At 42.9% G+C, this 21,020-nt stretch overlaps 1 protein-coding gene and 1 long non-coding RNA gene across 4 annotated transcripts in view; both read left to right on the top strand.

The window, feature by feature from the left end:
* The window catches only part of LOC310683944, a 255,003-nt gene that overhangs the window by 23,347 nt on the left and 210,636 nt on the right, over positions 1-21,020 (top strand). The gene's annotated exons all lie outside the window — the stretch shown is intronic.
* MXD1 (MAX dimerization protein 1) lies at positions 4,390-20,376 on the top strand. Of its 3 annotated transcripts, XM_083454350.1 has the most exons (7): positions 4,448-4,740; positions 6,224-6,323; positions 9,672-9,701; positions 13,658-13,732; positions 14,649-14,763; positions 15,208-15,367; positions 15,482-20,376. In XM_083454350.1, the coding sequence occupies exons 1-7, from the start codon at positions 4,662-4,664 to the stop codon at positions 15,670-15,672; spliced, it is 750 nt and encodes a 249-aa protein (XP_083310476.1). In that variant the 5' UTR covers positions 4,448-4,661; the 3' UTR covers positions 15,673-20,376. The 3 variants fall into 3 exon arrangements, with proteins under 3 accessions (XP_083310474.1, XP_083310476.1, XP_083310475.1); XM_083454348.1 differs by lacking the exon at positions 13,658-13,732 and having other exon boundaries at positions 4,390-4,740; XM_083454349.1 differs by lacking the exon at positions 13,658-13,732 and having other exon boundaries at positions 15,485-20,376.

Below are 21,020 nucleotides of genomic sequence, written 5' to 3'. Positions count from 1 at the left end.
AGGACACTCCATATTGATAGCTAGAATGTACCCTTTAAGGCTGCAAACGTTTGCATACTTCATTTGGTATAGGACCCACTGAATTATTTAACCCTGAGATTAGGGATTGGGCTGCATAAATGGTTCCAACAGCTTTGCTGCTGCTGCACAACTAATTTGAAAGGTGCAGCCCAAATTAAAATCTCATGCTCAACTTCCTTTGACCTAGAATGGCAATGGGATTTATTCCTCCCACACACGAGTACATACAGAGTTCTAAAGTGAACAGGATGTTGCTAGCACACAGCCCAAGTGGGTGTAGCTTGCGTAAGATTATCTGATAGAATAATATGAAGACAAAACAAACAGTGCAGGGAGTCAAAATGTGTGCGTACATGCACACACACACACCCCTCTCTCTCTGGAAATGAAATTTAATTATGAGGCAGCTCTGGACTGCAGTTTGATTTAAAACTACTTGAGTAATTGGTAGATATTATAAAGGCTGCTTTGCGTTGCTTCTGTTTCAGCTGGGCATCTCAAATCATCTCCCACTTCCCAATTGGTGAGGTCATATAAATAAAGGTTTCTGCATCAATCCAAAGTAAATAATGACAAGCCTCCAGTAAGAATCTAATATCAAAATGAGGTCAACATTTGTAGCACTGGAATTAAACTCTGATGCTTATGTTCATGTAAACTCCCTGGTACAATGGGAATGACTTCTGGAGTAAGCACCCATATGATCATGCTGTGGGAGATGTGGTGTTGTGTTGTGTCTCCTTCGAAGTGTATTCTCTCAGCCACCTACAACCCCATCCATCCCACCTAACACATTTGTCATTGCAAACAAAGTGTTTAAAGCAAAGGGGGACCCCACAAGACTCTCTGATTTGTCTAAAATGTTTGGCTAGGATTAGAGTAACATCCGATTTGGCACCTGTTAATAAATGTTAGAGACTGCTTCTAGAGTGAGCAAGTAAAAACTGAGTAGGACAGACATTTTATAGAAAAACAAACAGGCAGAATTAATTTTTAATAAGCTACATCTACTGCTTTCAATTTCAAAAACAGCAGGGACATGACTCTGCATAGGTGCCAACTCCCTGGGTGCCCAAGCACCCACAAAATTCCCTATGAAGGGGCTGGGCATCCACAAATTTCAGTGCCAGGGCCATGCACGCTGCATGGTACCCACAGCCCTGGGCACTCACGGTTGCGGGGCGAAGTTGGCACTCCTGTGACTCTGTAATGACACATTAGGCATTGGTGACCAGTTTTTTTTAATTCTGTGTTCAGTAACTAAATTCTGGCAACCTTTGGATTATGCAGTTGTCATACTTGATGCAGGTAAACAAGCTCAAATGTAGTCCATAGTTTTCTTAGCAGTGTATTAAGTTCCTTACTTTTTGTCTCCTACATACAGAGATTCTCTGGCCCTCTTAGAGACTGTCCTCAAAGGTTTGCTTCTTAGGGTAGCTATGGGGAACCTCAGATCATAGGGCAGAGTGGTGAAATGCAGCTTCTCTATCTGGTCCTCCTCACGCCACGCCCCTCGCCAGCCCTGCGTCGGACTCTGAAGGGAATGTATCCTTCAAGCCCAATCTTGCTTGTTTGCCTGCACAGAGGATACTGGGTGTGCTGTAACTAGTCTACTGTACTAATGTGCACTGTACACTTTTTGCTCCACTAACTTTTGCCTCTGGCATGTAGGCCCAGGAAGGGAATGAGGCTGTGTGATGTGCCTAAGAGAGGTTCCCCATCCCTCCTACCTTACAGAGAAAACACCAGAGACCCTTGAGATTCATTTACTATGGTATAGGTTTTTGTGCACTACGGTCTACTTCTTCAGATGCATGCAATACACTGGGTTACAGGCTACATAAGGTGATGTGATGGGGGTTGTAAGCAGTGGGGTTGAGGGAAAAGGTAAGCTCTCATTCACAAAATGGCTGTTGGTCATGACACAGGCACCCTGGCATCAGTGAGCCAAGACATGTACAGGCAACCCCTGATTTGCGTGGGGGTTGCATTCTGGGTCATTGTGTGCATAAGCCCCCACCCCCCTTATGCCCTTTCTGGGTCCAAAAACAATGTGCGCATGCCCATGTTGCCTGTAGTTAAGTTTAAGAAAATGCTTTGCCTGAATTCAGTCCCAAGTGATAATACTGAACTCCTTAACCGACCCAGCAGTTTCATGTGGTCTTTGATGGAGGTTCCTTTACTCTCTTTTGGGTTACCTTAAGGTCACTTACAGAATTTCCTGGAAGGCTGAAGTGTTGTACCCCCAGGTAGTTTTGAGGTTATACCTGTTTTTTTTGTAGAGGCTGCCACTTCATCTTACATCCTCCATGGATCATTTTTGGGACCTGTTCTTTTTAACTTGTTCATGAAGGATCCAGAGGTGAGGGTGAGAATTGCGGTGGCCAAGTTTGCTGATGACACCAAAATGTTCAGAGTGATTAAAACAAAAGATTGTGAAGAGCTCCAAAAGGACCTCAAAACTGAGAGAATGGGCAGTAAAATGGCAAATGCTTATGCAGGCAACCCTTGATTTGTGCTGAGGTTGCTTTCCAGGTTATTGCGCGCATTAGTGGAGCGTGCATAAATCTGCCCTGTTACGCGCCCATTGCACCCTCTTCCTGATCTGAGGATGGTATTTGCATGCACGGCTCCATGTGCTTTGAACATGCACAAAACAGTTGTTCCCTGTATGAATGTCTGTCTTCCATACAAACTTGCTGGGCTCTGAGAGCTTCAGGGGAGGCCATTCTCTTGGTCCCATCACCCTCACAAGCAGGGTGGGGATATGGAGGTCTGCTGCCAAATATTGGAACTTCCACTGGTAGAAGACTGTTTTATTTCAGCAGGCCTCTGTGGACTGACTGTTCTTTAAGAAAAGGGCTTCTGATAGTGCATTGCTGCTTTTATATGTAATGGATTAATTTTTATATTGTTTTTATTTTGCTGGAGTTTAATTTTTACTATTAGCTTTTATATGTCTTTTGCTTTTGTATTTTATATTTGTTTTAATTTTTGTAAGCCACCTTTACTCCCAGTCTTGATGAAAGGAAGGATATATGACAATGATGGTAGTAATAATAATAATAAAGTATGTCAGGTTTAAAAACAAACTTAATTTCACATACATGGTTTACCACAGGCACCCAGTTGGCCACTGTAAGTACAGGACTGGGTATTTTTTGGTTTTGGTTTTTAGTGTTACTATTGTCGTCTATACTTTTAATAGATATTTTGGTATATATATTAATTCTCAGTGTTTAAATACTTTTAAATGATTTATTTTCTATGTTTTTAGCTTTTTCTATTCTATCTGTAAGCTGCTTTGAGTGTTTGGAGAGAAGGTGAGGATATAGATGGTGGTGATATATATATTAATACAGGATGCTGGGCTAGATGGGGTGCCAACCTGATCCAGCAAAAGTAGAATGCCCTAATATAACTGATGCCTTGGGTGCGTTTCCCTATAGCTCAAGGTGGCTGCCTTTTCTTTTTACGAGGCAAAGGGGTATGTGGTGGAAGGGGGAGCTCCACCAGGCCTTCTCCCCCCTAAACTATCACCTGGTGGCAGCAATTCCATCAGGCTGTCCCAGTGGGAGAGGTAGGGAGCAAAAGGTTCATTCCCTGAACTGTGCCAACTTGTCAGTAGAGGAACCACTGTTCAGAAAATAGTGACTGAGTTTTTGTTTTCCTCCTGCGTTTTCCGTCTCTCTCTCAATCAAAATAAAACGATTGTAAGCCTGCAGGGGCAGAGACTGCCTTGTTTTGACCACCTGCACAAACACAAATGCCCCCGCCGCCGCCTCCTGGCAGTGCCTGCGCCTGCCACGCTCGCCGCCTCCTTGCACCAAGCCTAGGCTTTAGGCCTTCCTCTGCTCTAGACAGCAGAGCTAACTAGGCCCGGGCCTCATAGAGCCCCCTCCACCTCCTTCCCCAAACTGATTGGACAAGAAATGATGGCAAAGACGCGTGGCTAGTGGGCGGGGCGGAAAGCTAGAAGTCAACACAATAAGCGAAGGGGAGGGGGGCCAGGGGCAGCACTGACCAATCAAAAAGGAAGGCTCGAACGGGGTTAGAAGGCAGAGCAGGTCCTGGATTGGGCCTACGAGAGTTAGCGTAAAACGTCATTTTGATAGCCCTGACCAATGGGGCGCCCGTGCAAAGGAAAGGCGCTGCTATAGCACCGTCGTAGGGGACGTGCCTCTAAGGCTTGTCCAATTAGACACTAGATCTGAATTGGGGGCGGCCATTTCGGCTCGGCGAGCCAACCAGAGGCGGGAAACCTCGGCCTAGATGAAGGCGGGCTCAGGAGCAGAGGTGGCCAATGCCGAGCGAGCAGGGCGTGGCTGGCCGCTTATTTTTCCCCTTTCCACTCTGCCTAGCTGAGGGCCAATCGGGCAGCGGCAGGGGCGGAGCCGGGCCACGGGCGCCCAATGGGTGCCGCGCTCCGGGGGCAGCGGGTTGGGCTGCGGAGGGAGGGGTTGGTTGCGGCGAGTCTGTCAGGCTGCGAGGTGGGGTAAACACACACAGTCGGGCTCCGGGCGCTGGACGGAGGCGGCGGCGGAAGAAGAGAGTCCTGGCTGCTGCGGCTGACTCTGTGGCGGTGTCGTCGGCGTCGAGGGCTCCGGCGGCGGCGGCGGCAGGACCAAGCAGCCGGCAAAATGGCGGCGGCCGCCCAAGTGTGCGAAAACATCCAGATGCTGCTGGAGGCGGCCGAGTTCCTGGAGCGGAGGGAGCGAGGTAGGCCTGCCGGCCGGCCGGCCCAGCTTCTCTCGGGGCCTGTCGCCTTCACCGCTCGCTCTGGCGGCGGGGGGCTCGGGCCGCGCTGAGGGAGAGCATCCGGCCGCCCCGGTGACAGCGAGGCTTCCTCCGGGATGCCGCCGCCGCCGCCGTTGTTTTTTTGTTGCTCTCGCTCCCCTCAGGAGAGGAGGCTGGAGAAGAAGGGGGAGGGGCGACGCCGACCCCCCCTCCTTCCGCGTTGTTATTAGTACGTGTGTTGTTCTCCGCTTCTCCCTCCCTCTTTCGGCCCGATCTCCGCCTTCCCTTCTTCCCATCCCCCCTGAGGAAAAGAGTAAACAACTCGGGCCTTTAAAAAGAAAATGGGAACCGCCGGAAAGGAGGAGGAGGAGGGGGCTAAAAATAAGCCCGAAAGGCGCGCGGGGGGGGGGGCGAATGGCCTGGCTGCTTCCTCCTCCTCCTCCTCCGCAGATTTCCTTTCTTCTGAGCCTGTTCACTAGGGAGGGAGCCCCGGACTCCCTTCTGATCCAGCTTTGCCTTTTCTCTTGCTCGCTCCTCCCTCCTTCCCTCCCAGTCGCCGCCTCCTCTTCCCACATAGCGTGGCGGGGGGGGGGAAGGTTGTGGGGCTATAAAAATCTACCACGCGCCCCGCTTCCAATCGTGTGGATAAATCGCGCGCCCCTTGTATTTTACCCCATTTAATGTGTGACCCGCTTCGTACAAAGCCTCGCGAAGGTATTTAACAAGAACATCCATGGCGACAAATAAATAAATAAAGCGGCTGAAGGCGGCGCACACAAATAAATTCAGTTTGGGGGAGCGTGCCCTGTTGTTGGGGTGTGCCCTGCAATTCCTCACCCACTCGCTCCGCTTTTAACCCTAACGGGGGCCTGAACTGTAGAAGGAAATGGAGCGGCCATGACGATCGAGGTCAAGTGCTGAAACTGTCGAGATGGAAAGCTGCTGTGCCCTTGCCTGAGTCTGAAGGCATTACCCATTTGTAAATTCCAAATAGCATTTACAAAACTGTGTTACATCTTCTCTGGGAAAGGGGGGGGGGAGTATCGCTGTTCTCAAGTGTTCATAATCTCTTGTCACCCCCACCACAACTGAGACATTATTGATTCAGCATCATAATAATTGGTGCATTTCAAGCATTCAAAGTACCAGCACTTCCCGTACACCATTTGTGTATTCTTTATTCCAGCCTTGTAAGATAAGATGTTAACATATTGCACTTAAGAATGCTGAGACAAAGAGAATACAGACTTGACTGAGGCTAGCCATCTAGTGAATTTGTGAGTGAGGGGTGTTTTGAATTCAGCTTTCATGGCATGTGAAATCCTGTGGATGGGATTAATTTGAAGGAGAATATGCACTGAATGTCAGGAGATGAAGTATTTAGTTATATCTGCCGGTGAACTTAAATGAGTTGTTTTGTTTTGCTATGAGTTAATAATGGGATGAATAATTGTTTCCCCCACAGAAGCTGAGCATGGCTATGCTTCCATGCTACCCTACAGCAGCAAGGATAGAGATGCCTTAAAACGAAGAAACAAATCTAAGAAAAATAGTAGTAGTAGCAGGTAAGGAAAAACGGAGTGTTCTGCCTTTGTCTTGCAGGGTGAGCCATGCACTTAACTCAGTCACTTCCAAAGCAACTACCAGCAGAGGCATGATGAGTACATTGGGCACGTGCTAATTACAAGGATATTAGCCTTAATTAAAAGGTTAAGCTGTAGTCCTAACCCCACTTGCCTGGGAGTAAGCCCCATAGAGTTAATTGGGATTTCCTTCTGAGTAGACAGGGTTAGGATTACAGTTTAAGTCAAGATGTAGATTGTATTGTGTAAAAGTTTTCATGTTTGTGATTAAAAGGGCATGACAGTTTCACTTTTGTTTCCTGTCAATGTTTACACTGGCCTCTGAACCAATATACTGTACTGTAATGCTGCAGTTGGAATATCTGAAGAAGTATGTGTCAAAAATTTAAATTAAATTCAAATTTAAAACATCCTTCATCTTGAGTTGGGTGTGCTTCATTCTAAGGATTTTGAGACACGTTTTTAGAAAAAAGGCACTTAATCAGTCTAAATACTCAATTTAAATTTGCAGGGAATGCCACACACATTTCAGTGCCAGTTTAGATTTCTGGAAGCCAAGTTTTCTAAGAAATTTAGAATGGATTTTGAAGAGTGCTTATTTGAAGCCAGTGAAATTTTGAAAACACAGCTGTAATCCAGGGGTGAGGCACTTTTGGCCCTCCAAATGTTTCAGAACTCCCAACTTCCATCAGGCCTAGAAAGTATGGTCAATAGCCAGGAATGATGGCAGCTGTAGTTTAGGAGACCAGAGTTTCCCCACACTTGTTATAATCCTGAGCACAATTATTAAAGAGTAAATGCTGTTGTTGAAATGGGGTTTAAAGGTAAAGGTACCCCTGCCCGTACGGGCCAGTCTTGACAGACTCTAGGGTTGTGCGCCCGTCTCACTCAAAGAGGCCAAGGGCCAGCGCTGTCCGAAGACACTTCCGGGTCACGTGGCCAGCGTGACATCACTGCTCTGGCGAGCCAGAGCTGCACACGGAAACACCGTTTACCTTCCCGCTAGTAAGCGGTCCCTATTTATCTACTTGCACCCAGGGGTGCTTTCGAACTGCTAGGTTGGCAGGCGCTGGGACCGAACAGCGGGAGCGCACCCCGCCGCGGGGATTCGAACCGCCGACCTTTCGATCGGCAAGCCCTAGGCACTGAGGCTTTAACCCACAGCGCCACCCGCGTCCCACGAAATGGGGTTTACTTCTGCATAAATATGCTGCTTCTCTTGCATAAGTACAATCATATGGATCAAGGTTTTTGCATCAGTTCCTTAATTTTGTGCACAAAATGACTATCTGCCTATGGGGTATTTGTAGAAAGTATTCAAGACTGCTATATAATACAAGATGTGTTTATTAGGCATATTTATGTCCCATCCTTTATCCCTAAAACGGCAATCAGGGTGACTTGCAGCATGTCAAAACAACCATATAAAATATAGAAAAGCAAAACAGTTAATGATGGCAGATAAAATAATCTTAACAGTGAGGGTCAGTATTATAACATCTTGGTGTGGAAAGCCAAAGTCTGTTGGAACAAAAACATATTACTCTATTACAATTCTGCTAGATAATGGCAGATTTAAGTTCCTTGGACATTGATGAACAGGGCAGTTTAGGATTGCCATATGTCCTTTTCATGGGTATGTAAAATGAGAGCTGTCGTAGTGATAAAAGTAGAAGTCTGCAAATGTGTCCTCTTTCTTGCTCTTCAAAATATGGCAACCTTCATTTCAGAAGTTCTTACTGAAGTATGATAATCTTTTTTAAGGCCCAGTTGATTTAACCATTAGCTTGCTAACATTTGCTTTAGTTTTCTGTTTACATATCTGGAGATTCAGGCTACCTTTATGTCATTGCATGCCTTAGAAGCAGGAAGTACCCAGTTAAAGCTTTATCCTTAAATTACCCTGCTGTGCCAGTGGTTAGTGGTCTTGAGATAAGTACATGATGTTCTGCCATTTGGGAATGGTATGGAAAGTGGAAGATGAAGTTTCAGTGTTAACTCTTCTTGCCCCAGCTTTATTAGTTTACCTTTTAATGTCAACCTTACATTAGATATAGTTCTCCAGGGAAGTGTATAGTTTGTATAAAATTATGTTGGGACAAGTAAAATATATGCTCAAATATAGTTCAGGAGTCTCTGGCAAGCTAATCAATTCAGTTTATCGGTTCTTCCTCCAATGATTTTCATGTAAGCCCGTTTTCCTGCTTTAAAGATGAGTGTGTAGTGGAACTTTACTTTGAAAGTGTGCATACCATTCGATTTAGGTGCTAGGTCATCAGTTGCATCAGATATGGAAGATTTAGAATTGTAGAGTTGGAAGGGACCCCGAGGATCATTTAGTCCAACCCCCTGCAATGCAGGAATATGCAACTATCCCATATGGGAATTGAACCTGCAGCCTTGGCATTATCAGCACACGCTCTAACCAAGTTGACCACTCTCTAACCTAACCTGAGCTAGGAATCTTCTGGAGTCTCATTCAGCTGTCCCTTCTAATTGGTTCTTGCGTGTGTGTTTTTATTATTTCTAGTCTTCCTTTATTTAATTGTAATGTAATGTTTAGAATAATAAAAAGAACATACTAAAAACAAAGGCTTCTACTTAAGAAATACTTTTCTAGCCTCTCATGCGAGTAAACACAACAGACTTCCCCAGGATTTGGCACATGGGGGTGTCACATACATGGGGTTGTGCAATATGTTTTTGTTGTGCATTAGCAGTTTTGTCTTTATGAGTACATCATGTGCAGAGTGTATATAATCTATTCTCTTCTCACATACTCATTTAAATGAAATTATGGTGATGATTATGTTGGGTAAGTTATCCAAAATCATTCACAAGTTCTTCAAAAGCTTTAAGAGGAGCAGTCATGTAACTTGGATGGGTTAAATATGTGCATTTTTTTTTAGTTGTAATCAAATGTTATCAAGTTCTCCTGGAAAGTTTTTTTCTCGCTCTTAAAAGCAACGGTTCCCCACCCCAGGACAGGAGGAGGAAAGACTTTTAAAATAGTCTAGGAAATTTCTTTCTTAATCTGTATTCTGGGGTATAGTTGGATTCAGAAAGACTGGGTCTTGCAAAATAAGTGGTTGTGATTCATTCAGTAGGTTATTTTGCCACGCCTTATGGTAAGATCCATGGAACGGGCAGGCATGATTGTATCTTATTCATAATGCAACTCTGGTCCCTGGTTTGAGATCCCTACTGACCTGGGATTCAGTTACAAACAGAGTTGCATCTTGTTGACAGTGGTTTGAAACCTGAAAGGTATGTTTACTCCATGGTTGACAAGTGTAAATGGTTACATTAATCCCCTCTTTCTCTATTTAGATCAACACACAACGAAATGGAAAAGAACAGGTGAGTCTTCAAATGGACATTATAAATTTTAATTAATCACAGCAGTAGTCGCATCTTACATTTTATAGTAATTTGATGAGGTGAATCAAAGCAGTGTTTTTAGCTTAAAAATGCAGTTTGGGGAAGCTGTTTTTTTTCCCCTGGGTGGTGGCTTGAAGTACAGTCATACCTTGTTTTGAGTCTGCCCCGTTTAGGGTCCATTTCGTCGAACGTCCGTGGCAAACCCAGAAGTACCGGAACAGGTTACTTCCGGGTTTGCCTCTCACGTTCAGAAGCACTAAATCGTGCTATGCGCAGAGCAGCGCTTTGTCGAGCATCCAGGGCTCTGGAACGTATCCCAGACGCAAAAGGAGGTACGACTATACAGAATTGTGCATGTGGCAAGAGCTGCTGAGTGGAAAGGCTTTAATGCAAAATCTCACGTGCACTGTCTTTGGGCCATTCTGTTTGCCATATGCATTAAATCACCCCACTATAATCAGAATTCTCAAACAACATTGAAATGATTCCGAAAACTGTCCTTCAGCCTTTCTATGTTTGAGTGCCTTTAGGTAATTGGGTCTGTTATGAAAATAACGTTGGTAGTGATGGTTCTCCAAATGACAAAGTCTCTGAAAAAATATTGCTGAAGGAAAAACCTCTCAGCAGCTTTACTCCTCCGTGGTCTTCAGAAAGGGGCTATTGCTCCAGTGATGTTTGTTTAGGAACTGTGTGATTTCATTCCAACCACATGTGCTATTGGGGGTCTGGAGTCTGTATTTCCCTGCTGGCACACAGTACTTCAAAAGGCTTTCACCGCAGGGACTAGTTTGTGGTTGCCTGTTGCCACTTTTCTTGCATACAGTTCTCAGACTAGTAAATGAATGTGGGGAATACTGATTTATAAAGTCAATAACCTGTTCAAAGGATCATGCTGAAGTGAGGACTAAGTTTAAGGCCAATTTGGCATCCATACATGTGATTGCTGCTCTAACTGGGTTGGCACAAATAGGACATCTAGAGTACTCTTTGGAGGGACTTACCAGGTGTACCTTAGTCACAGTGTTGTGGCTTAATTGAGATGGTTTTATTGGTGTGGTAGACTTACCATGTGAGGCTGGAATGTTAGACTAATTCCTATGTTATATAGAAAAGGATCTTGGTACAACCTCTCCTGAAACATTTTAGGAATTAGTTGCATATCTTTTGTAAGAACTGGAGCTTAATTTGGGATATGGCAAATGATGAGTTAATGGTTATGAAAACAAGGTAATGAAACTTAGAAAATAGGAAACTACTTATTACTATTTCTCTAAAATGCACCATGGGCTTCATTTTGACATTTTTCTACTTCATTTAAGAATGAAATTATTTTTTTACACAGACAAAAAATCATTCTGTGTTTTTACACAGGCGCTTTCAACAAGGGATTAAACATGCTGCAACACTTTGCACCTAAAGTGAATTTAAATGGCTGCACATCTTAAATCTTTTAAATTATAGAATTGAAACAATACATTGTGTTTTAAATGTTCAGCTTTTGATCATTGTTATGAATCATGAACTGGATTTCCAGGAAGAAAATGTTTTAGGAAAAATTCCCTGTTGTCCTTCAGGCCATTTACTGTAGAGCAGTTTGGGCCTTTTTAGTAAATGTAGCCTACAACATGTAAACATTTGTCTGTGTTCCAAATTAGGCGTGTTGTAAATCATTTTCTATAGAAAACTCATTCAGCAGTGCTTAGTAAATTGCCTCCCATAATATTTACCAAGGAAATTACAGAAAGTGAAGCAGGGAAATTCTGCCAGCTCAGCCTGTAAATCTCATGATCCGATAAGATATCTTAGGAACTACAATTTAAAATGATGTGGGCATGATTTAGTCATGGTTAAGCACGTGTTTTATTTTCTTCCATGGAATAAATGAAAATTAAGTGTTTAAATTTTAAATGTGTTTACAGCATGTCTACAAATAGCAAGGTTGCATTTGTGAAGACTGCTTGCAACATACCAAGTAAATAGTGTTTACTGTCTGTTTTATTTTAACAATACCTGTAGGCTGCCTTTCAAGGGATTCCAGGGAGCATACAGTGAACATAATAATTAAAAATACAAATATAATAAAACATCTGTCAAGTGATTTAAAGATTGAGAGGCAAAGAGAACTGTAAAAAGTAAAAGAAGAGTGGGACAACAAGCCTTTCAAACTCCTGAGCAAATATATGTTAAACTGGTGCTGAAAAGATAGTAATGGCAAAAATAGTAATGCCAACACCAGTCATATCTCCCTGAGGAGAGGAGTGTGGTACCAGCACAGAAACTACTCTGTCCCTAGTGCATACATAATATGCTTTCACTAAGGAAGAAGGCCGTCTGTCAAGGATCTCAAGGCATTTGGGTCTGAAGGCACTTAGAGCTTTAAAGGGAATTCCTTGAATTGGAAACAACTAGGAAGTCAGTGTAGTGCTTTGAAAATGGAAGCACTATGACTCATCTGGCTTAAACAGTTAAAATTCTGGCAGCCAAATAAAATGTTATGGTTATCCATCTGGATAGGGGGGAAAGGAAATTTTATCAGTGCTCTTTTTGAAAATGCAATACTTTATTGTTGCTTTATTGATTTGATGTCATTGCAATTACATCTGGAAGGCATCACATTGGCTACTCCTGACCTAGACTGTATTTGAAGAACTTCTGAAACTTTCCTTGTTGTGTCAATGAAATTCTGGTTCACAACATAGTTCTTGCTTATTAAATATATACTGTTCCGTGCTGGTCTTAAGAGTACTTTTGTATACTTAGCAAATATGTATCTTTACTTAGGATTGCATAGGACTAATTGAGGGCAAATTGTAATTGCTGCAACCTGGGCTCTACAAATGGCAGGTCAGCTTGTAAGCCACCAATTACTATTTTTACAAGCCTGTGGGAATATTTGTTTTCTTTATTTTTATTGTTGTATTAAAAATGCCCCTAAGTATGTGGCAGTTTGACTTGAAGGAGGAGGGCCTATTGTCCCCACAGTCCTAACTCCCAGCACTTTTTTTGTTTGAAAAGTAAAGACTAATCCCAATAATTTTGTAAGCATAAAGAACACCATCTCCCTCAGCAAAAACTTTCAGGACTGTGTTTTCCCAGCTCCTGGCTTTCACCAAAAGGCTGTTCCATGCAACGCTCCCCTTACCTTAGGCAGGCTCTCTGTTCTTTTCACCCACCTCTGCAAAGGGCTTCATTTGTACAGCCTGACAGGAATTCCTTTTTAATACCAGCGTAAAAAAAAAGGACCATAACCATATACTTCCTCCAGAGAAATGTGCTCTGGGAGTTTCTTCCAACCTTATTTCCTTTCATGAACTATTTTCTTCACAAGCTAGTATTTAAAATATCAGTAGGGAGCCTTCAGCCCACTGGCTGAATTTGGTCCATCATGGATTCCATTTTGACCTGTTAAGCTGTTTTCCCCCAAACCACACCCATCTGCCGCACACCTGATGTCATATGTGACGGGTTGGCAGCACAACCAAGTTCCCCCATAGAGAACCCTATTGTGCAGCTGATCCCTGCCTAAATCAGGGGAAACATAAAACAGGGTTGAAGTTCAAGCTTGTTGGATCAGCTGTTCAGCAGAGTTCCCTGTGCAGAACTCAGCTGTGCAGCCAATTTTTGCAGAAAGCAGCTTTGCCAGCTGTATGCTCAGGGCCTGGGAAGCTGGCAAAGGCCTCTATGCTGCAGTTCCCAAGTGCCTGACAACCATATGGATGCAACAACCTACCTGCATCTGCTCACCTGTCAAGGTTGGTGCATGGTGGTGTGGAAATAGAGGAATCTGGCCCACCAGTCTAAAAAGCTCCCCCACCCTTGCTTCATACACATACTGTTTATTTTGTCATCAGTCCTGAGCCGAATAGAAGGCTAGAGTGAATATGTTTTAAAAATCTGTTTTCTCTTTCGTCCCATGTGGTTAAGGAATGGAGAAGGACTGAGCTGAAGGGAAGAGGCAAGGAAGGAAGAGTAGCAGAAAAGGGTACATACAGAAGCTGGGGATTTAAAAGGTTGTAGGACCAGGAAAGAGACCTTTGTGAACTGCTTATGGTCAGAATAGATAGTACTTGGTTAGACGTGCCAGTAGTCCAGTAGGCTTGAATGTTGTGTGGGGGTATCTGCAAAAAAATGGCAACAGTTAATGAATAGGCTTACTAAAACCATTCAGTTTAAAGGCTTTTGCCTTTAGTTGAAAAATTCTAAAGCTAAACAGAGTATTACATGGAAAAGCTCAAGGTCTCCAACAGCTAGTTAAAATGCTGGTGATCAACTTATCAGTGGTGGTTAGTTATCTCTGAAACTAATTTTGCTACATTACTGGGTAAGGTAAAACTGGAATTAGTTTTAATTAAAATGTGTGGGTATCTTGCGTTGTGTAATTATAATTGCATCACTTTATGACTTTGTGGTGTATTTTATTTTGAGATTGACTAGCTTCATGGCATATGTTACGTCAAAGTACATTTAAACTACAGGTAGGAAACTGAATCTTAACTCCCTAGTGCAGCTGATCTCAGCAGGTGGTTGGACCTTGAAATGAGTCTTGTGCCGCACTTTGAAGCCCTGACAATCAGCTGGTGGTTGAGCTTCAAAGCTACCTGTAAACCCCTTTTTTGACCCAGCCTCAATATTACTGCCCCATATTGGACATAGGACAGGAGAGCTTGGCTTGCCCACTATGGCCTGGCAGTTCTTCACCCCTGTTTTAGACATTTCGAATGGGTATTGAATCAGGCATAGCCAACTTTCAAAAGACCTAATTCAGAATGGCCTGAGACAGTGATGAACATGCTTTTCATCTCTTTTCTAAGCTTCATGATTACTTATCCTAGTTCCTTAGTTATATAATAGAGAAGTACCCATGATGAATGTTTCCAGATCGTTGATCTTACACTCCTAACAACCTGTGTGTATCTTGGTTAACAGACGTGCTCATCTGCGACTGTGTCTGGAGAAGCTCAAAGGGCTGGTGCCTCTTGGACCGGAATCCAGTAGGCATACCACGCTAAGTTTACTTACAAAAGCTAAATTGCACATCAAGGTGAGTTGAAGCGGATGTGCTCTAGAGCTCCATTAAAAAAGCTCATTACTTTATGCTTGTCAAATATATCATGGAACCTAAAAGAACACTCCTAAATTCCTAAAGAACATTGTTTCCTCGCTAATGAAGAGGGCTGCTTCATCATGGTACGAGAAAGGACCAAACATCATAATCTTTGAGTCAACCTTGTACCACATTGGAAGAGTACATACAGACATTAAGTCTTGGCAGGCATTTGAAGGTAAATCATGATGAGTAGGTGCCAAAGACAATGCCTGTGCATCACTGATGAAGGGTCCACATGATTTTATACAAGGCCTTAAAATTGCTTGGGAAGTGCCATTAGACATACTTTCATATGCAAATAATAATGAATTGATATAATGGCTTTTATCTTTTGCACATAATGCACAAGAATCATATTACACCTGTTTTGTTCTACAGAAACTTGAAGACTATGACAGAAAAGCAGTACACCAAATAGATCAGTTGCAACGAGAACAGCGGCACCTGAAAAGGCAGCTGGAGAAACTGGGTATTGAGCGAATAAGAATGGACAGTATAGGATCTACTGTTTCTTCTGATCGATCCGATTCAGACAGAGGTGTGTACTGGTGGTGTTGAGTTGGGTCCCTGGTTCCATGACCAAATAGGAATTGCATTGTTAGGAAGTGAATGCTATCTGAGTTACCCAAGTAACATTGCATTTCTTTTGCAGAAGAAATCGATGTGGATGTGGAAAGCACAGACTACCTAACAGGGGACCTAGACTGGAGCAGCAGCAGCAGCCCAAGTGATTTGGACGAAAGGGGAAGCTTGCAGAGTGTCTGCAGTGATGAGGGCTATTCGAGCGCCGGCATTAAGAGAATAAAGCTGCAGAACAATCTCAAGGCTTGTCTCAGCCTATAAGGAGCCAGTAGCTTTCTTTCCATCCATTGCTGTTTCCTTGTTGGATCTTACTAGGTAGTATGTTGGACCGTCCCACAATTCTCTTGCACGTAAACTTCTTGTGCCACCAACATTACCAAAATCTGCTTTGCCTAAGTCTGAAAACAGTGCATAGGGTTGTGGGTTACAAGCTACTCTCTGGAGCACACATCTGATGGCATCCACTAGCTTCCCTTTTCTGTCAGTAAACTCATCTCTATGAGACTGAACATTCCTACCAAATTTCTAAGCACCCAATAATATTGTTGCAGTAATAGCAACTTACACTTTTTGCCTGTGCTGCTGTTGCTTAATGTTCAAGATTTAACTTTTTCACTATAGGGGTGGGAGGAGGGGAGAGCATAATATAAGGTGTCCGAAACAGCCAGACTAGCCACTATTCCTCAAACATGACCTCTATAGGAAGAACTCGTGGTTTCTGTCATTCAGAGCTGGTAATTGGCAGAGCATACTTATGAAGCATTGCAAGTTTCTGTGAGGGAATTGTGCAGTGAAATGTCCCAGCCACTGTTCAGAAGTTATTCTGAAGTGTCCCAAGTCATTGTAGTTGTAATGTAGTAATCTCTGAGACACTCCTGCCAGTACTGAATCAAAGCTCCATTTGGTTTATAAGCACTGAGCCACCTTCTCATCAGTAGTCCCAGAGGGCGAGGATTGAGACAGGCAACTGGCAGACTAAAACTAACTTTGGCAGAAATATAGTAGGAATAGGATTGTGCAGTAGGCTCTTGATGGGGTGGGGTTCTTTTCACTATTAGCTCATTACCTTGGTAGGATGCCTTTACTTAAAGACATCTCAATTATCTTTGGTGTCAAAAGACCAAATGGTACTTTAAACTACTCCAGTGCAATCTTTATGATGATGTCTTTGCATTGATAGCTGCATTTACCTTTTGTTCCTAGCAGCAGTTCTAGCTAAGTCCTTCTTGTCTCTGGGACAATTCTTTCTACCTCAGAGAGATGAACAAAGCTGATCTCAATCCCTTTAGCACAAAAGAATTATGCCTCATTTGTATACTTGGTTCTAGTCCAATCTGTTTACTTAAAAAAATTCAGCAATAACTGAGTGACAAAGTTAGCTGTGCTAGCTTTGAGTTAATGACTGAGGAGACTGCATTACAGTAATTCTGTGGTGCCATCTTGGCATTCTAGCACTCCTTTGCCTGTTTAAATTATTTGGTAGCCCTCAGAAAAGTGACTTGCATGTGGATTTTAGGTTTGACTTTATTATCTTTTCTGTTCGCTTCTCACCCTGTCTCTGGTGTCCCACATCCAACAGCATTCTAACCACTAACTAGAGCACACACAAATGTACATAACGTGGTCTATGAATAGTATTTATTCATTTTTATATAAACTTAATGTAATAACATGCTTATGATTTTAAGCTTTTATAGATGTTTAGGAAACTTTGTATTTCATGGTCCACTGAGTGAGATTTCCTTAGTCCCATTCTCTTTGCTTTGAACATTAACTCCCAGGGACTTTTAATATTTATTTGTATACAGCTTGCTGTCCCCAAGCACTTAGAGGATACCTGAGAGCCAGTTAAGCAACTTCATGTCACTTCACTCTAAAAGGGCTATGTAGCTTATTTAGCTTCAAAATGTAATTCATGCTTGCTTGCATGACCTGAGCTGCCAAAATCCACTAGGACACAAGTTCTAAACTACATGAAAATTACATTTGATTTCTTCAAGAAGCTTAAAGCTATCTTTGGAAAAAAATCCAAGATGGGAAGTGGGGCTAGTGGATTGCTAAAGATCTCCAAAGCTATTTCTTTTGAGTGTGCTATCTTTAAAAAAAAAAAAAAAAGGCTGGAATTTTAAGTTGTCCAGCAGACTTGCACTGAACTCCTATTTGTTGGAGGCCTTCTTGCATTTATAAGCTGGCTTTGAATCGAAGCAGAAAACCCTTCAGAGAGCTAGCTCCCAACCTGTAAACTAAAAGAAGTTGAGTAGCTGCACTTTGAGGTCCTTTGTTCCGATATGTTTCTTGCCTGAGACCTTTGAGCTTCTGTATTTGTTAATGAGTTGCATAAAACTGCCTCACAAATTCAACTCCATGTTGCCACTTTAAGGTTCAAAGTAACTTCAGATTTTGGGGGCATTTTGATGGGGTAAATTTGAATTACAAATTTGTATACTTTTCTTTAGACGTAACGAGTCTTAAGGATTCGGCCTAATGTGTTTTAATTGTTGTGCCTTTATATGAGTTAATTATAACTGGGCGCAATCCACTTCTAACTTCTCCTAGATAGTACCCCTTCTTTCTCTCCCTCCTTCCCAAAGCAACAAAAATATATACACACATGGAAGTAGCAGTTTAGCCATGGTTGTATGTGGCCACTTTTGTTTTGGTGTACTTTGAGCCGGAGAAATTCCTGGTGGATTGTGCCTGTTGTATTTTTAGTAAAATACTGTGGGATTCTTGTTTTGGGGGGTTGGGGTTTTGGTTTTTTGGTCCCTATTGTGAACCGGTAATTAATCTTTGCACTGTTTGGATGTGGTCCTTTCAAAATTTGGATGGTACAGAAAAATTGAACTTTGCAAATGATGCACTAATGTTAAAAAAAACACCTAACCTAAGGAGGTGAGCGGGGTTTCAGAAGCATCTGGGCATCTAAAACAAATTGTCCTGTGGGCTCCAGGGACACCTTTAAATCTCTTGGCTAGGACTGGCCTTAGCAGCTGCAAACTTTGTGGTGCTCTTTGCTATTCACCCAGCCCATCCCTCAGATAGTTGTGCCCACTTCAAGGATGGATAAATAGGCCCAGTTGCATACGTGGCCCCCATTATTAGAAATTCTTGCCAACAGGGTGAGGGAGGTTTGTACTGTGCTTGCAGGTAGGCAGCACTGGTATGGTGCATAACTGCACTAATCTATCCTGTCTCAACTTCGTGAACAGAAGTTTCATACACTGCCAAGGTGGTGTGGAAACAACCACAGGGGTAGCGAGTGGCAACCATGTCACTTGGGTGATGTATAAGCTGGGCCATAGAAGTGTGACATTATGGTCTAGCCAGACTTTCTCTCGAATTCACTGATCCACCAGCATTATGACTCGATAAGCTGCAGATACATTAATTTTGAAGATTACTAAAGGGGAACTGGGGTTGTTTCTGTGCCTGTGTTTACAGCTGGAAGCCGCATGTGTTAAAAAGGTCGCACTAAACGCTGTTGCACTCAGTAACGGCCTGCGCAGAAGCGAATGTGGGGCGCACTTGATTGGAAATGGAAATTCAAAATTTTTGCTCTTTCTGATCAGAAGTAAATGTGGATGTCAGGGTGACAGTCTGAAGTAGCCTAAAAAGTATTGTCTGTTACCTGATGAACTTTTCTCCTGAGTGTTGAACACCCAGAACTTTTATTATGGTATTGTGTTTTTTATAAAGCAGAGCTTTCAAGGTGCTGATAGTCACATCTTGTGAACTTTTTTCCAGGGTTGGTGTGAATACCTGTTTTTGATTCAAGCTGAGCACTTATTTGAGATGTCCAGTGAGGTGCCACAAACTTTCCCACCCTCTTGCAGGATTCCAGAGCTCTGGGCATTAGCAGGCTGAGTTCTGCCAACTGCCATTTTAGCACTTTGTTCTCAGAATATGGCACTTCTCTCCCGCCCTTATCCCCCTCCCTCATTCTTTTGTCTTGTTGCTCTCTCTCTTCAGGAGCGCTTACAAATCCACTAGAAGGAAGCCCTGTGTTCTTTGGGAGGATGGGATGAATGATGGGGAAGGTTCATTTTTTTAAGTGCTCTCTGCCTAATTAGAGTGAACTGGGCATCTGGTGTAAGCTCTAGCAATATATTAGGACTCTGAGTCCTCCTTTTGCCCTCTTGGTAACAAATTTCAGGTTTTGACACTTAACTGTATTGAGACAAATTCTGCTTTCTATACCTAGTTTATGTTTGCTCCCCTGATTACAAATACTGTGTTGCTTACTCCCTTGCTGCTTTGATTTGAAGAGGGTTTATTATTATTATTATTAATTCTTTCTGTTAGGGCAAGTGTTTGGTTTTTGTACATTATGACCACCTGAAGCTCTTTGAACATCTATGTGAATCAGTGACACTCTTAGTTTGGAGGAAAAACACCCCCACACACTACTGAGCAAACAAAATCTCTTTCCCTGCTCCTGCGTCTCTGTACAAAGATTGACTATAGCAAACCTGTTTGTTTTGAATATTGTGGTCTGGTTGAACAACTCTTAAAGTCAGCCTGTTTGGCTGCCATCTGCTTGACGGCTTAAATATGCTTACTGAAACATACCTGTTCTCTTCTGAAGTGCCCAAAGATTTGGCCTGTCTGGAGGAGTTTGGCTTTATTTTTGTGCTGTTCTTTTGATTGACCTTTCCTCAAATAGGTGCTCTTAACAACACTTGCGCTTTTGAACTCTTGACATTAGTTTTGGAGTCTTCCAAATAAAAATGCAGCCTAAACAGGGGAGCAGCAGATAGGGAGAAAATAGGAATTCAGTTTCCAGATGTTCAGTTCCTAATGTAAATACCATGTCATAAAAATCCTGTGTCAAGACCATATAATGGTGCTTTTTATTACAGTTAGCACATGCATTTTTAGAAATTACATGTTTTAGAAGACCTTGCTGTGTATATGTATACTTCTGTATTGTTCAACTGTTAGAAAATAAATTATTTCATTATTAAAGAGTGCTCCAGTGTGGGTGTTTCTTGAAAGGCAGCTCTTATTCATTCATTTATAAAGACATTCAGATCATTTTGAAACTAGCTAGTAAAATTTTTTTCACAGTCTGTAGGGAACATGCAGCTGTCTGAAAACCACTTCTAGCATTTTTTTGCCCTAGCTTCCACCAGCAGCACCCATACTAAGGACCCATTGAGATTCTGGGAATTTGAGCTGATGCTATGGCATTGATGAAACTAAGCAAATGTGGACCTGATTAATGTTTGGCCACTGACAGTACCATATCAATTACTCTGAGCCATGCAAGGGAAGAGGGGGCGGAAAGTATAGTATGGAAGCATAATTTCCTCCACTTGTCTGAATCCTGCTGGTTGATGCCTGACACTTCCACAGCACTGGGGACTAGAATAGGAGCTATGGTCTTGGGCCAAATCTGGTGAACTGTCAGCTCAGGGACAAAGGAAGTGGGAGGAACAAAGTACAGTGGTACCTCGAGTTACAGACACTTCAGGTTACAGATTCTGCTAACCCAGAAATGGGGACACAGGTGGCACTGTGGGTTAAACCACAGAGCCTAGGACTTGCCGATCAGAAGGTCGGTGGTTCGAATCCCCACGACGGGGTGAGCTCCCTCAGCTTTGTCCCTG

The sequence above is a fragment of the Podarcis tiliguerta genome (assembly GCF_965153285.1).
Source record: "Podarcis tiliguerta genome assembly, chromosome: 8".
Classification (NCBI taxonomy): Eukaryota; Metazoa; Chordata; class Lepidosauria; order Squamata; family Lacertidae; genus Podarcis; species Podarcis tiliguerta.
Note: the sequence above shows the minus strand (reverse complement) of the source record. Positions and strands in the feature narration are given on the sequence as shown.